General features: G+C 36.7%; 1 protein-coding gene across 3 annotated transcripts in view; it reads left to right on the plus strand.

Moving 5' to 3' along the window:
* The window catches only part of PFKFB4 (6-phosphofructo-2-kinase/fructose-2,6-biphosphatase 4), a 130277-nt gene extending 115282 nt beyond the window's left edge, over nt 1–14995 (plus strand). For 2 of the 3 annotated variants that reach the window (XM_053721199.1, XM_053721197.1), the window contains exons 11-14: nt 1–8; nt 162–224; nt 1602–1666; nt 10117–14995. The exon at nt 1–8 is cut by the window's left edge and continues 122 nt beyond it. In XM_053721199.1, the coding sequence (XP_053577174.1) occupies nt 1–8; nt 162–224; nt 1602–1666; nt 10117–10176 (196 nt within the window). In that variant the 3' untranslated portion in view covers nt 10177–14995. Of the gene's footprint in view, nt 9–161; nt 225–1601; nt 1667–8701; nt 8780–10116 lie in introns of all 3 variants that reach the window. The other variant, XM_053721198.1, reaches the window with a different exon arrangement.
* The last annotated feature ends 231 nt before the right edge of the window (nt 14996–15226 follow it).

Raw genomic sequence — 15226 nt, forward strand, 5'->3', positions numbered from 1 at the left:
GAGCGCAAGTAAATACTATCAAACTCTTGTTGCACTTGATTTGCCATTGTCAGACCCATTTTAAATGTTTTTGTTATATACCTCTTTTACAAACCTATTTACTTTGCTGATTGTGACCCACCTTATGACCAGTGTATCTAATCATCTCTATTTTCTAACAGGGGAGCTGCCTTATCTCATATGCCCCCTGCACACAGTGTTGAAGCTCACCCCTGTTGCCTATGGTAAGACTTTTTTTTTTTCTTCTTCAATAACTCATACAGGCATCCCTTAAAGGGACATGAAACCCAAGCCTTTTCTTTCATGATTCAGATAGATCATGCATTTTTCAACAACTTTCTAATTTACTTCTATTATCATTTTTTCTTAGTTCATTTTGTGTCTTTTTTTTTTTTTTTTTGTTGAAAAGCTGGGACCTACGCTTTGTGCTGGCCCATTTTTGTAGCACTATATGACCGCAGTTTTGCAAGAATGTTAACCATTTGCAAGCGCACTAGATTGAAGCATTACGTGGCAGGAAATAGTGCTGCCGACACCTACCTAGGTATCTCTTCATCACAGCATATCATGGGAATGAAGCAAATTTGATAATAGAAGTAAATTGGGAAACTTTTGTAAAATAGTCACTAAAAGAACATTTTTGGGTTTCATGTCCCTTTAACTGCTTAAGTGCAAGCGACCCCTTTTTTCGCATCCTCTGCTGTCATTGTCTCGTATGGAGAACGTCTTGGGCATCCTCTGATCTCTTCCACTTGCTCGTTGTCTGGGGGTAAATGAGAAGAGACTAAAGACCCTTTGTCTTGTCATCACATACAATGAGTAAGTGTTAGAGGCATCAGCACAGATGAGGTCCTCTCATGCAGCCCATATCGGGGCCCTTGCACTGCACAGATATATTACCCTGCGTGGGACAATGTCCTTTCAAAGGAGGGTGTTGCAGGTCACCACCATAAATAGCAAAATACAGTGCTCAACTGTAAAATAAAAAAATATTGATGTTAGTTTTGAAAATTGTTGATTTTTATAATCCTTGAAGCTAAAAATTCACTCTGCCGACTTGTCAAGGCTAACCATGCTACATATATGTCCCTAACTGGCTTTAGCAGATAAGAACTGCAAAACAATACACTTTATACGAACATAAGGACCGTGACTCGCCGGTTCTTCAAATAAGGCAAATTGTGGCTGAAGTTTGGCTATTGGAAAAACGGAAGCAAAAAAATTCTCATTTGTTTTAAAAATATCTAGACTTGGCTGATATTTTATTCTATAGCAACACAACAGAAATGTCTTCTAATTACAAGGGGTTTACTGTCCTGAAATGTGCTGTCATTAATTCATTCTGTAATTATAATGATGATTTACCGGCATCACATGACCGATTGACAAGTAGCTAATTTACCCTTTTCTGGTTGCTGATAGTGTCTATAAATAAAGTCCTAAGGCTCAGTATTTAGTGCTAATATTTACAATTCAAACGACATCCTTGTGCTTTGTGCTATTGCCGAGTGCTGGTAGTTGTAACCCCTGGCTCTGCGGTCCTGTTAGGCAGCCAGAGGCGGTTTTATATCTGTAAAGCTGTTGTTTTGTCTCTCCTGCAGGTTGTAAGGTAGAAACCATCAGTTTACAGGTGGAAGCTGTGAATACGCACAGGGAAAAGCCTGAGGTAAGATCCTATCAAGGAGTGTGCGGTTCATGCCACTCGGCAATGTCTTTCCAATAGCGTAGGCCGGCAGCAGAAAAAACTGCAAAAGTCCAATTTACAAATGCAAGACATAAACTTTAGTGTTTAAAAAAAAAATAATGGAATTCTGGGTGGCATATTTAGGTACCCAATCTGCTGTGACAAGCAGTGCAGGGTTTGTATGATGGTCTCCAGCATCTCACCTGGCACCTGTGCCCATAGCTTATTAAAGAAACCTCTGTAGTACACGAGCAGTGATGGCGAACCTTGCCACTCTAGATGTTTCAAAACTACATTTCCCATGTTGCTCGACTGGACTGCAGAGGGCCTAAGAATCATGGGAAATGTAGTTCTGAAACATCTGGGCGCCAAGTTTTACCATCACTGCAAGTGTCCCCTGCCAGCTGTTTAACTCCTGCATAGGTGGAACTTTACCTATGTTTTTAACCCATTTATGAGGATTAAAGGTACATGAAATCCCAACTTTTTCTTCCATGATTGTGATAGATTATACTTTTTTAAAACGACTTTTCTATTTACTACTATTATTAAATTTGCTTAATTCTCTTGGTATCTTTTATTGAAGAAGCAGCAATGCACTACTGGGAGTTAGCTGAACACATTTGTAAGCCAATGAAAATGGGCATACTAGTTCAGCCACATATCAGCAACTAGCTCCAAGTTCCTGAGCCTATTTAGATATGCTTTTCAACAAAGGGTACCAAGAGAATGAAGCAAATTAGATAATAGAAGTAAACTGAAAAGTTGTTTAAAATTGTATTCTCTATCTGTATCATGAAGAAAAAAAATGTGGGTTTCATGTCACTTTAAACATGAGATGCTAGTACAAAACGTGATAACTTCAGAACATTTCTTACATTACTATGTCCCTTTAAATAGATTTGACAGAAGTGTATGCCCAGAGCCACTAGGCACATGACTAGGGCACTAAACACCTCTCTGTGTCCTTTGCTGCACCTCGTACTAATCTATCCTTTGTCACTTAAAGGGGTCACAATAAAAATGTGCATTTCCCTGTTAAATAGAAGCATTTTTGCTTTATACTTTCATTAGCTTCTAGTAAACGTTATACAGCTGTGCCAAGTCTGGAGTCTCACTTCCTACTTATAAACTGGAATAAAAAGCCGAACGTTTTCAGCAATAAATGGCAGAAAATGGTAACAAAATAAGTAATGAAAATATATTGTAAGTTTTACTGCATACGGTCTAAACACTGTGATTGTTATAGAAAAGATTGTTATAGAAACGAATGAAAGGAATATACTAAAATGTGCACAGGTAGATGTCATTTGTAAATAGTAGCATGTGTGCAATATACTACCATTAGCAAAAATGCTTCTAATAAAATTGTATTACTGGTTTTCAGCAGCATATTCACATATGCTGAGTGCCCGTGCACCAGCATTCATGCACTACACTTTCTCAAAGAGTCAGCGGTAGCTTATATGACACAAATGAAGTCTTCACAGGCACAATACACACGACCATCAGCTCTCGGAGGTTAAATGCTGGTGCACGCTCCCTTACAGCATATGTGCGTATGCTCCTAATAAACAATAATAAGTTTTACTAGAAGCATTTTTGCTAATGGAAGCCTATTTCTAAAATCAAACAATGATCAAGAAGAGAAAGAGGTTTATGATAAAACCTCATCAAAGACTGGGAATTCAGCACTCTCTCTTTTTTTTCAAAAGAATAAACAAAGCAGCAACACAATTTACTTATGAAAAAGGTAATTTTTATTCTCACACTGTGTCGAGCGCAGGCCCGTCAAAATGGCAACAACCAACAAATAGAATAGGAAAAAAAAATATGGTTAAAAACAATGAATGTGTAGTACAAAAAAATGTACAAAAGTTAAGAAATGCTAGGACCGGTCCATGTGAAAAGACGTGCATTTTGTGGAAATAAAGTATTGCTAAAATTATACCCAGACACGTGGTGCTGTGATAGATATTAGGGCTGACTAAGCACAGGATGCAGTTCTCAATTTAAATATGCAGACCTAAATAGGTTTTAATAAAACTGACCATTTGGAGTTGCTGCACCTGTGCATAGACGCCTATATCTTAAACGTATCAATAGTTTGACAACCACATGTCAAGGCTAGTATGCTAGATATAGCATAACTACATATGTGATATGCAACAACACATAAGTATACATTGTACAAAAATTATGCAGATATTCTAATGATACGTAAAGATCCAGAGCAGTAGACATACATGGTGTAATAAGTCTATAGATGGCAAATAGACTGGAGTGTCTTTCTGTAGGTATCAAGTTCCCCTATAGCCAGGGAACTGATATGTGGCAACATTCACAGAGTCACTTGAGCCAAAATAAGCAAGGATGTATGATATATCATATGGCACTTGAAGCATAGGTATTAGTATTGCAGCGACAGAAAGATGGTTTTAACAAGAAAAGAGATGCAGGAGGATATCATATGTTAGTTACTATACCCCTCTGTCGACTGCACCCATCTTGTTTAAATCACAGCAAAATAGAAATAAAGTTATGAGAAGAGTAATGGCAAAAGCAAAGATGCAGGAGGATACTAAGTGTGTATATCCGTATCCCTCTGTCGACTACACCTGATTGCTGCCAATTTTCACCGCTCTTACTTCCGTCTGAAAAGAGAGTTACAGATGGAGTATGGAATCCGCTGCACAGTCAAGCAGGTAGCCTCTATGTCACTCAGGACAATTTCAGAGATGAACAAACTTGCTTAGGCTCACAAACTTTGTTGCACGCATAAGTTTCTCCGCCATCCAATCCACAAACAAGCGTGTCAGGTCACATGGGGCGGCCAGCCAATTGCCGACACGCGTTTCACCCCCTCGTCACTAGAGAGACGGGGCTTCCTCAGGGCTTTGTAAATTGACGTATTCTTGGTCTAATTTTAAACCATACAAACTCCGCCCTTATGGGAGGTGAACTTTACAAAATAGATTAAAGCATTGTTTTAACAATTGAAATACAAAGTATTTACCAAGCGATTTGTCAGCTTTCAAGTAGATCGATAATATATAACAGGTCATGAGTATATACTGGCCCTTGTGTTAAAAATAAATACAGATTAAACCTAGTGTTGACATCAACAGTTTTTACAGAGTTTTTTTTAGAGAAAACTGACCATATCAAGCTTTTCATTCATCCCATTAGGACCAATAGTAGAAAGGCTAAATATCCATTTACACTCTTTCTGGAGAAGAACCTTATCATTATTGCCACCTCTGCCATTAATTATACCTCTGTCTATGCCTATCACCCTCATGCAGTCGGAGCTGCTATTATGGAAGTTTTCAAAGTGTCTTGCCACACTGCTATTTTGCACTTTATTCTTAATGTCATCTCTGTGTTCAAGGATCCTATCTTTCAATAATCTCTTTGTTTTTCCAACATAGAAACTGGGACAATTACAGCTAAGTAGATATACTACTCCTTCCGTATTACAGTTAAAGAAATATCTTAGCTTATAAACCTTTTCGGTACAAGCCGAAAAAACGTTAGTTTTTGTCATGAATTTGCAGGCTACACATTTCTTACAGGGGAAGTTACCTACCAGCTTTTGGCTTGAAAGCCAATTCCTTTGTGGAGTAATAAATCTACTTCTCACAAGTTTGTCTTTTAAATTAGGGGCTCTTTTTGTTGTCAGAGTTGGAGTTTTACCAACTGCTTTTGCTACACTCTCGTCGTTAAAGGGACATTATACACTCATTTTTTCTTTGCATAAATGTTTTGTAGATGATCTATTTATAAAGCCCATAAAGTTTTTAAAAAAAATAAATGTATAGTTTTGCTTATTTTTAAATAACATTGCTCTGATTTTCAGACTCCTAACCAAGCCCCAAAGTTTTATGTGAATACCGTCCGCTACCTTCTCCAGCTTGCTCCTGTTTGTGTAAAGGGTCTTTTCATATGCAAAAGAAGGGGGAGGGGGGGGGAGTGTCTTATTTCCCACTTGCAGTGGGCTTTCCAGCTACCTTTTCAACAGAGCCAAACTGACAGCTTCTAAGTAAGTTTTTAAACAGTTTTATACTGGATTTTTATATCAGTATCTGTGCATATTATTCTTTATAGTAGTGTCTATTACATGCAGTTATATGAAAATGAGTGTATACTGTCCCTTTAAGTAGAATTTTCCAGTTCTTTTTAAGAATCTCCCTGATCCCATTCCAATGGCAATTGTATTTCGTCACTAGTCTGATGTTATTTCTTTTTTCTTTCGGAAAAAAAGAGTTTCCCTGTCTATATTTCTTGCTTCATTGTTTGCACTTTTTAAGATGCGTTTAGGATAACCTCTAGCTTTGAATCTGTCCGTCATTAGAGCTGCGTGTTTGTCATATTTAGATCTAGATGAACAGTTTCTGCGAAGATGCAGAAATTGTCCCTTAGGCATACCCTTTATTAAGTGATTAGTATGGTGACTTTTTGCTGAGAGGATACTATTTGTTGCAGTCTCCTTGCGGAAATTTTCGGTCACTAAAGTATCATTCTCAACCTTTATATCAATATCTAAAAAAGAAAGATTGACCTTACTGAAGTTGACCGTGAGAACAATGTTTCTGTCATTCGCATTTAGATCCTCAACAAATGTACTCAACTCAATTTGTGTACCTTCCCAGATAACAAATATGTCCTCCACATAGCGAAGCCGTAAGTGGACTTTCTCATTAAATAATTTATTTTGATATATCTTCCATTTCCTAGGCCCCAAGATGTAGGCATGCATAAGTGGGGGCACAAGTTGCCCCCATGGCAGTACCTCTAACTTGTCTATAGATCTTATTATCAAATGAAAAGACATTGTTCTCAAGGACAATATGCAACAGATCAATCACAAAATCAGTATGGTTACAAAAAAACGGTCCTCTGGAGTCTAAATAGTGCTTAGCTGCGTCAATCCCTATATTATGTGGAATGGATGAGTAAAGACCCTCTACGTCCAAAGATACTAGTAGGGCATCCTGTGGTATTGATAGACAGTCAATTTTCCTCAGAAAATCTGCAGTATCTATTACGTATGAAGGGATTGTGCTCAAGAAAGGTTTCAGAAAAAAAAGTCAATATAATTTCCAAGGTTCTCTGTCACGCTACCAATCCCTGATATTATTGGGCGGCCGGGAGGATTTTTTAAATTTTTATGAACTTTCGGGATACAGTAAAAAACTGGCATTACTGGATATTCATTAAATAGATACCGTATTTGAATGCAGCAAGATTCATTATTCCACAGCTTTTGGCATCATTTAGTTTCTTAAAAATTAGGGACTGGATACCGGATGTTGGATTCGACATTAAACGTAAATATTGATCTCTGTTAAGGAGTTGTCTTTTGACTTCTAACACGTAGCTAGTCTGGTCCCAAAGGACCACATTGCCTCCCTTGTCCGCTGATTTTATCACCACATTTTCTGCTGCTATTAGTTCATTCAATGCTTTTCTTTCTGACTTAGTTAGATTATCGTCAACTATATTTGTTAAAGACATACTACATATGTCTTTTTCTACCTGTTTTACAAATATATTCACCACTGGAACTGTGGAGAATTGTGGCATAAACGTGGATTTGGGTCTAAAGTTTGTATTTATCTTAGTTTGAATGGGTAGGGGGCTATAAGGTGGTTGAGTAGAGTCAGTAATGTTAGATCTTAGGAGTTCTTCTAAATCTTGCAGAGCAAGCCTATCATCTCTATCTAAACCAAGGTCATCAATAAGTTTCTTACTTTTTCCTTTAAACATTTGTGATAGGACTATACGCCTAGCAAAGCCATGAAGGTCTTTTATGAACTCAAATTTGTCAAACCCATTTGTAGGGCAGAAGGATAAGCCCTTCTTTAGAACACTTATATGGGCTTGGTTTAGACTAAAAGAGGACAGGTTGATTATTTGCAAGTCATAATCTGGGGTATTTAAAAGCCCCTCCGTCCTCTGTACCTCCTGGGACGTCCCTTCTGCCCTCTCCCCTGGCTGTAATCTTTCTGCCGATTCTGTCTGAAGGGATATCTCTTCCCTCCAGAGTTTATATTCCCCCCCTCCTGTGTCTTTTTCTACCCCCTCTCCATTTACCTTTCTATCCCTTTTAAAGGGACATTCATTTATATAACAATCTCAGTGTTTAGACTGTGTGCAGTAAAACAGATTTGCAGTTTATTTAAATTATTTATTTTGTTACCATTTTCTGTAATTTATCTTTCAAAGGTGGAACGGCAGACGTAGCACTGCTGTATTACTTACAGCCATTGGTTGGACAGTCTAGTGACCCATTTATAACTATCCCTGGTTGGCCTCTGCAGCAGAAAGCCTAGGTTGCAACATGGCAGCTCCCATTGCTTTATGGACACTAAAACTTTACACTTTATTGTTTTCAATATTTAAACAATTAACATTGCAGGAGTTTTACCACTTAGTTATGGTTATTAGTGTAAACATGATAAACCATATCAAATTTATAGCAAATCATTTTAAAGGGACAATGTACTCAGGAAAGCAGTTGCTAAGAGTTGAATGTATTCAAACCTGCTACAGGAATACCCTTTCAAATAGGCCTGGTTATCTCATCTCCCACCCCCTGAGAGGTAGATTTTTTGCTGCTTTCTCTTGTTTACATAGATTTTCTAAAGCTTATACTGCAGTAAAAAGCAGTGGTAACATGAGCAAATGCAGCTGTTTCGTGTGACAAAATAAAGGTAAAGGATTGATTTGTCCTTTTTCCTCCCTAATAAATGTGTTGCTAATGAACTATTTTACCTGCTAGGAGAGGATTAAATTGTTTTACAAATGCCCCTTAAAGTATATACCGATATATGCAGAGCTGTTCTTATTGGCTTTCAGGTATTATATTGTTAGAGAACAGACCAGAGAGTCCTGCCCGGCTCTTATGATCTCATATTTACTAAATTGCGCCCCCTTGTGTTAATCAAAAAAATGAAACTATATGGCTGACTATAAAGATTGGACTATTGATGTGTTTATGATTCTGCTCCATAGAACGTAGATATTTCTCGACCATCAGAGGCTGCCCTGGTTACTGTACCCGATCACCACTGACCGAACCCTAACCTCCTGGTGCCTATCTATATTTTTATTTTTCTAACTTTACGCAGAATAATCCAAAATCATTTCATAATTATGAGCCTGATTCAGTTTGTTTAAAAAAAAAAAATATATAAATACAATTTGAGAATCATAATTTTCTACATAATTTCATTCTGAATTCTACACTTTGCTGAAAAGAAATTGTTTAAATGGGAAATGTGATATAATTGGAAATGATCATTTAAAAGTGCAGAAATTCTGATCATGCATTAAAAGGTGTAAATAAATTTTAAAGGGATAGTCCAGCCAAAATTTAAATCCACATGGATGCATTTCAGTTTTGAATAGAAACATTTTTGTAATATAAAAGTATTAGCAAAGATGCTTCTAATAAAAGCTATAGCTGTTTCCAAAGTGTATTTAAGTATGCTCCGTGCACCAGCATATACACAGCACTTGCACATAGAGCCTAAGGTTCTTGTACCATCTGGTAATGACTTGTTACTTTTTGACATGATGCAAGCCCCACTGGTACTCTGAGCAGCTGCAGTATTTAAAATGCTGGTACACTGAGAATATCTAGTTATGCTTCACGTGCAGAGAAAAATGTTAGCACTAAAACAGTGATAACTTTTACTAGAAGCATTTTTGCCAATACATTTATAGAATATATGCATTTCAATTTTGACTGGAATGTCCCTTTAAGGCTGTATCAAACTCGCAAGCCAATCGCAAGCTGCAGGCAAACCATTGACTTCTATGCAGAGTAGATTTACTTTCTGATTCCCAAATGTTTTCCAGACCACATTTTTTTGTGCTGTGGAACAGCTTTATGCATACAATTACGTGGGTTGTCTGTCTATCGAGTTACAGCAAAATATTTTAAGAAACCTTTAATTGAGGGGACATAAAACCACAATTTTTTTCTTTTATGGTGCAGATAGAGCTTTATCATTTATAATATACTTCTGTTATCAAATTTGCCTCATGCTCTTGGTACCTTTTTGTTCAAGGAGCAGCAATGCACTACTGGGAGCTAGCTGAACACAGTTGAGCCAATGACAAGAGACATATATGTGCCACCACCAGTCAGCAGATATCCTAGTAGTGCACTGCTCTGGAGCGTACATAGGTACAAAGAATACCAAGAGGACAAAGCAAATTTGTTAATAGAAGTAAATTGCAAAGTTGTTTAAAACCATTTGTTCTCTCTGAACTCTGAAAGACAAATGTTGTGTTTTATGTCCTTTCTACAGACGTCAGATCGCTCGCTTCTCCTCTGGCGGTTCTGATGTTGGCACACCTGCTTTTAAGTGCATAATTGTTGTCTTCGGCACCAGTACAATGTCTTTTTTTCCCTCGTACAGAATGTTGATGTGGACCGGTCGAGTGAAGAAGCCTTGCAGACAGTACCGAGCCACCTCTAGCCGCCAGTGAGAATTCCTACTGCGGATGAGAAGCAGCATCACAAAAACCTGTCCGTCCCTCCTCTTCTGAGCCAGACAGAAAAACACACAAACCTTGTGTGTTCTTTTTCTTTTTTTTTTTATTCTCTAAGTTGGCTGACGGGTGGTAGTGCCAGGTTTCGGCATCTGTCAGGGTTATAGACTGTGTAGCTGGTGGGCGCTGTGATCTTTTGCGTAGCCTTGTGTATGGGCCCTGCTTGTACGTTGTCAGGTGCGATAAGTGTTTGCTCACCAGCTCTGGCTTGGTCTAAATGTGAAGAAGCAACAGTAAGGGAGTGAGGTTACTGAAGTGACTTTATACCCCCTGTGTGACACCTCCTAATACCTGCGTTCCCGTGACGTTTATCAAACACCTCATCGCTCTTGGCATCATATGGGATATTTATTTCTTGCATCATCACACGTAATGCTTGTTTTACTTTTTAAGTATATCCCATAGCTTTTCTTTGAATTCATATACTTATATGGTGCAACAACAGAGGTTGCATACAACACTCCCTTTAAATCTTTTTATTCCATGTAACCCTCCCTATAACTCCTCTCTATAACTCCTCTATTGCACCATATAACCCTCCCTATAACTCCTACTATTGCACCATATAACCCTTCCTATATCTCCTCCTACTGCACCATATAACCCTCCCTATAACTCCTCCTATTGTACCATATAACCCTCCCTATGACTCCTCCTATTGCACCATATAACCCTCCCTATAACTCCTTATATTGCACCATATAACCCTCCCTATAACTCCTCCTATTGCACCATATAACCCTCCCTATAACTCCTATTGCACCATATAACCCTCCCTATAACTCCTCCTATTGCACCATATAACCCTCCCTATAACTCCTCCTTTTGCACCTTATAACCCTCCCTATAACTCCTATTGCACTGTATAACTCCTCCTATTGCACCATAGAACCCTCCCTATAACTCTTCCTATTGCATCATATAACCCTCCCTATAACTCCTATTGCATCATATAACCCTCCCTATAACTCCTATTGCACCATATAACCCTCCCTATAGCACCTCCTATTGCACCATAAAACCCTCCCTATAAACCTCTAATAGCTCCGTTACACTTTTTTTTTTTGTACCTAAACATACAAGTATGAAGGCTGCTGATCTCTGTATAAGAGTATGAAGTGCTGCTTTAACCTTTTCTGTGCAGAATGGATGAAACAGCACAAGCCTTGCTGTCTGTGGCACTCAGTATAGCGGCCACCTGCTCACTGTACAGGAAATCACTGCGCAGGAACCTCCAGAACTCTGACCATGTATCTCTGCACTGAGACTTTTGCTGTCACATATCAGGTTTTCCGGATCATTTTAATATTCTATTTCTCTTATATATGAAATATTTTGGATAATTATTAGGGCATTTGCATTGATACGTTTTGTGCAATATGTACAGATTTCTTACTGTAGTTTATCATTTTCCTTAAAAAAAAGTTTTTAAGCAAAAATGTCAATTTAGTTTTATTGGGACATTTTTTAATGCAAAACTTAAATATTTTATTTAATTAGCACCTGTAATTTTTCTATTAGTATCCCTGTGTGTTCAACTGCCGCAAAGGGGTTAAACGCATAGCTTAAAGTCCAGCTGAAACGCCTCAACACATTGCAGCCCCTGAGCCATTCACAGGCTGTAAGCCAATGAAGAACAGCATACTCATGTATCCACCAATCACTAACCATGTCCTATTTGGGAACTGCAATGTGTTGCTTATCCTAAATAGACTTAAGCAATGTGTTTAAATAAACATCATACTCAATTTTTTTCTTTCCATTTGAAAGTAGCTTTTTATTTTTTTCAAAAATATCTATTGCTGAGCTGAATAAATCGTTTTCAGTGGGAGTTGACTCTGATAGCCAATGAAACAGCTAGGTACCCTTGTACTATTAGTTTAACTTTTATATCTAAATAGTTTTTACTTAAAGGGCCATTATACCCAAATGTTGAAACAGTTAAAAGTGATGCAGCATAGCTGTAAAAAGCTAACAAGAAAATATCACAAGAACATCTCTATGTAAAAAAAAAGATATTTTAACTCAAAATGCCCTAAGTATTTACACCCCACTGTAAAGAACTTTAAGCAGCCAATCGGTAATATGCCTGTCCCAGGACTTGCAAGGGAACGTGCCTCATGCACACATGTTATTTCCCTATTCAGTTTAAGGAAGTTTACTATGAAATCTCCTGACTTCACAGTAAGAGTTCATAAACCTCAGCACTGCTGATGCTGATTGGCTGCTGCTCATTTCTTCCTTTTTTTTTCCTGCAGCTGGACAGTAACTGAAGTCTAACTTTTTACAGAGCACTTACTCTGGTGAGGTAAAATATCTTCCTTGTTTACATAGAGATGCTCAGGTGATATTTTCCTGTCAGTTTTTTACAGCTGTGCTGCAGCACTATCAAGTCTTGGGTATCGTTTGGGTATCGTCCCTTTAACGATGCAACAAAATGTATTTTTATCATGACTGACTGCTCTTTCACATGTGGTAAGAAACCGTTTGAGTACAGCATCCTTTTGCGCAAAATATGAACATTGAATTTCTGCATAATTCCTCTTAAATTCTCTCACAATCTGCTTAATATTCATAAAACTAAATATCAAGGCCATGAAAAACAAAAATCAGTATCTTTGGTTTGTATTTGTTTATCTCAGGTTAAAATTGTATTGAGACAAATTCCAGGAAGCAGGAAAAGGTGCGGCTGCTAGAATTTTACTCCTGCTTCATATATTTTTTTAGATTAATTCAAAGGCGCATTAAGCTTAAAATGTAATTCCTCATGAATTAATGGAATATAAACTACATTGCAATATACATTCAATTTATTTATTTTGCCTACTTATGTAATATATATATATATTTTCATATTCTCTCACAGACATATATATATATATATATATATATATATATATACACACACACACACACAGAGTATATATAAACTAAATTGCATAAGATCTGCATTCAAAATAAAGTGATTTTAAAACATTTGTTAATGACATTGTGCTAACAAACTACAGTAGTTGAAAACCATGCTGAGTATTTTATCTCCTTTTTAATTCTGATAAATAAATAGTGTTCAATTAGGCCAAATGAGTTTCTGTGTTGCTCTAATCAATCACTATGTAGTGTATAATCGATCAGAAGATTTGCAGACTACATCGGTTACAGAATTAGACCTCTAAATACTGTGGGGCAAGAGCCGAGCACTATTTTTACAGCAAAAGCGAATACAATAAATAATCAACGTAGATTGCAATTATTATTATTTTTCCTTTAATTAAAGTTTGGGTTTAATCTCCCTTTTTTAAAGGCAGATTCAATGCATTATTTATGGTTTGTAGATGGGGCGAATGAGGAATAAATTATGTATTTTTTTCACTATGGAATGTTATGATCAATGTAACCTGCATAAATCTCGCCCCTTTTTATATTCTTATAGCAGATGTTTTGTTGTAATAATGTACAGTATTTACTTATGATCTAGAAGCACAATATTATTTTTGTATATATTCTCCCATATGTAATATTTACAGTCCATGTATAAAGGGACCTGGAAAGCATATATTTTTTTCTGTCGGACATTTAAATGCACAGCAATTAACTTTTACGTTTTTTAAATGAGATTTTAGCATGTTTAACATGGAAACTAGCAGGAATTGACCATTTGTGCACAACTTATCCATGTAGTCCTCGCACATATACAATAAAGTATAACTATTTAGAAGTTTCCACAAAACCCGCATTTTTCGGAAGTTATAATTTTTTTATTTTTTTTTAAATCTCTGTACTCCATTTTTCCTGCTGCAGCTCTTCCGTTCCGCTTTGTAAATATTCCGGTATCATTTTATAAAACAAGAGACTTCCTAACCATTCCCTGACCTGGCCAGATTCAACCATGTTGTATCCAGTCATGTTCTGATCTCCCTGAGTCAGCCCTTAGCCTCACACTGTGTTCCTGTGCTGAATACGCCTGTATTTTCTCTTTCTCATACCAAAAGTTTAATCTCGACTTTTCCCTCCCTTTAAATACTGGCCACATTTTTAATAATAAGATTAAAGCATGTGTATTTATACCAGATTGTGTGATTTTGAGGTGTGTGTATATATATATATATATATATATATATATATATATATATATATATATATATATATATATTTACACCAAATTAATTTGCAGCTTCCTATGTAACTGTAAACTAAAAATCTGATTTATTTAGTGTGAGTATAATATAATAGCCTCTTTTTTAAAAAAAAAAAAAAAAGCCGTTTGTGTGCCCCGTTTTATGGGAAACTTGGGTATGAAAACCTTGAGAATTATTCAGCATCGGAACATTAGCAAAACTTGTGCTAAAATATCCTTTTAGTTGCACCAACGGAAGATGCTTTCTGTGTCTCTTTAATGAACCTGCAATAATTAATACTATAGAAACATTAAAAGCAAATGGCTGCAGGGAATTCCATACATTTTTACTGTTATCTGAAACATTTTAAATTCAGGAACCATCACTGAACATTTGACCCCTCTGGTTTCTTTATGAAATGTGCAATTTTTCTTATATATTTTTTTCTTGTCTGTAAATAAAGCAAATGAATCTGTCGTTTCCTGGCCTCTGTACCTTATGTCACGTTATTGTATCAACGCTTTAACAGGGCGGCGGTTAATCAACAAATGTAATTGTTTGTTCATGTACAAAATGCTTTCTGTAACTACTGCTTGACCTCAAATGGAAACATAAAATACAATCAATCTTATGTGTCCTACGTGAATTTATTCCATAGTTTATCCATTCTGATTGGGATCTGTTTTGTTTTTCCTGTTAGAAAATTATTTACTGAGCATTAAAGAACCAGTAAATACAGTTTATTTGCATAAACAACAAATACATGATAACAAGACAATGCCATAGCACTTAGACATAACTTTGAAATTTGTCAGAAAAAAATCTACTATTCAAATGAAGTTCAGACTATTTCTACTCCCCT

The sequence above is a fragment of the Bombina bombina genome, chromosome 7 (genome assembly GCF_027579735.1).
Source record: "Bombina bombina isolate aBomBom1 chromosome 7, aBomBom1.pri, whole genome shotgun sequence".
Taxonomy (NCBI): domain Eukaryota; kingdom Metazoa; phylum Chordata; class Amphibia; order Anura; family Bombinatoridae; genus Bombina; species Bombina bombina.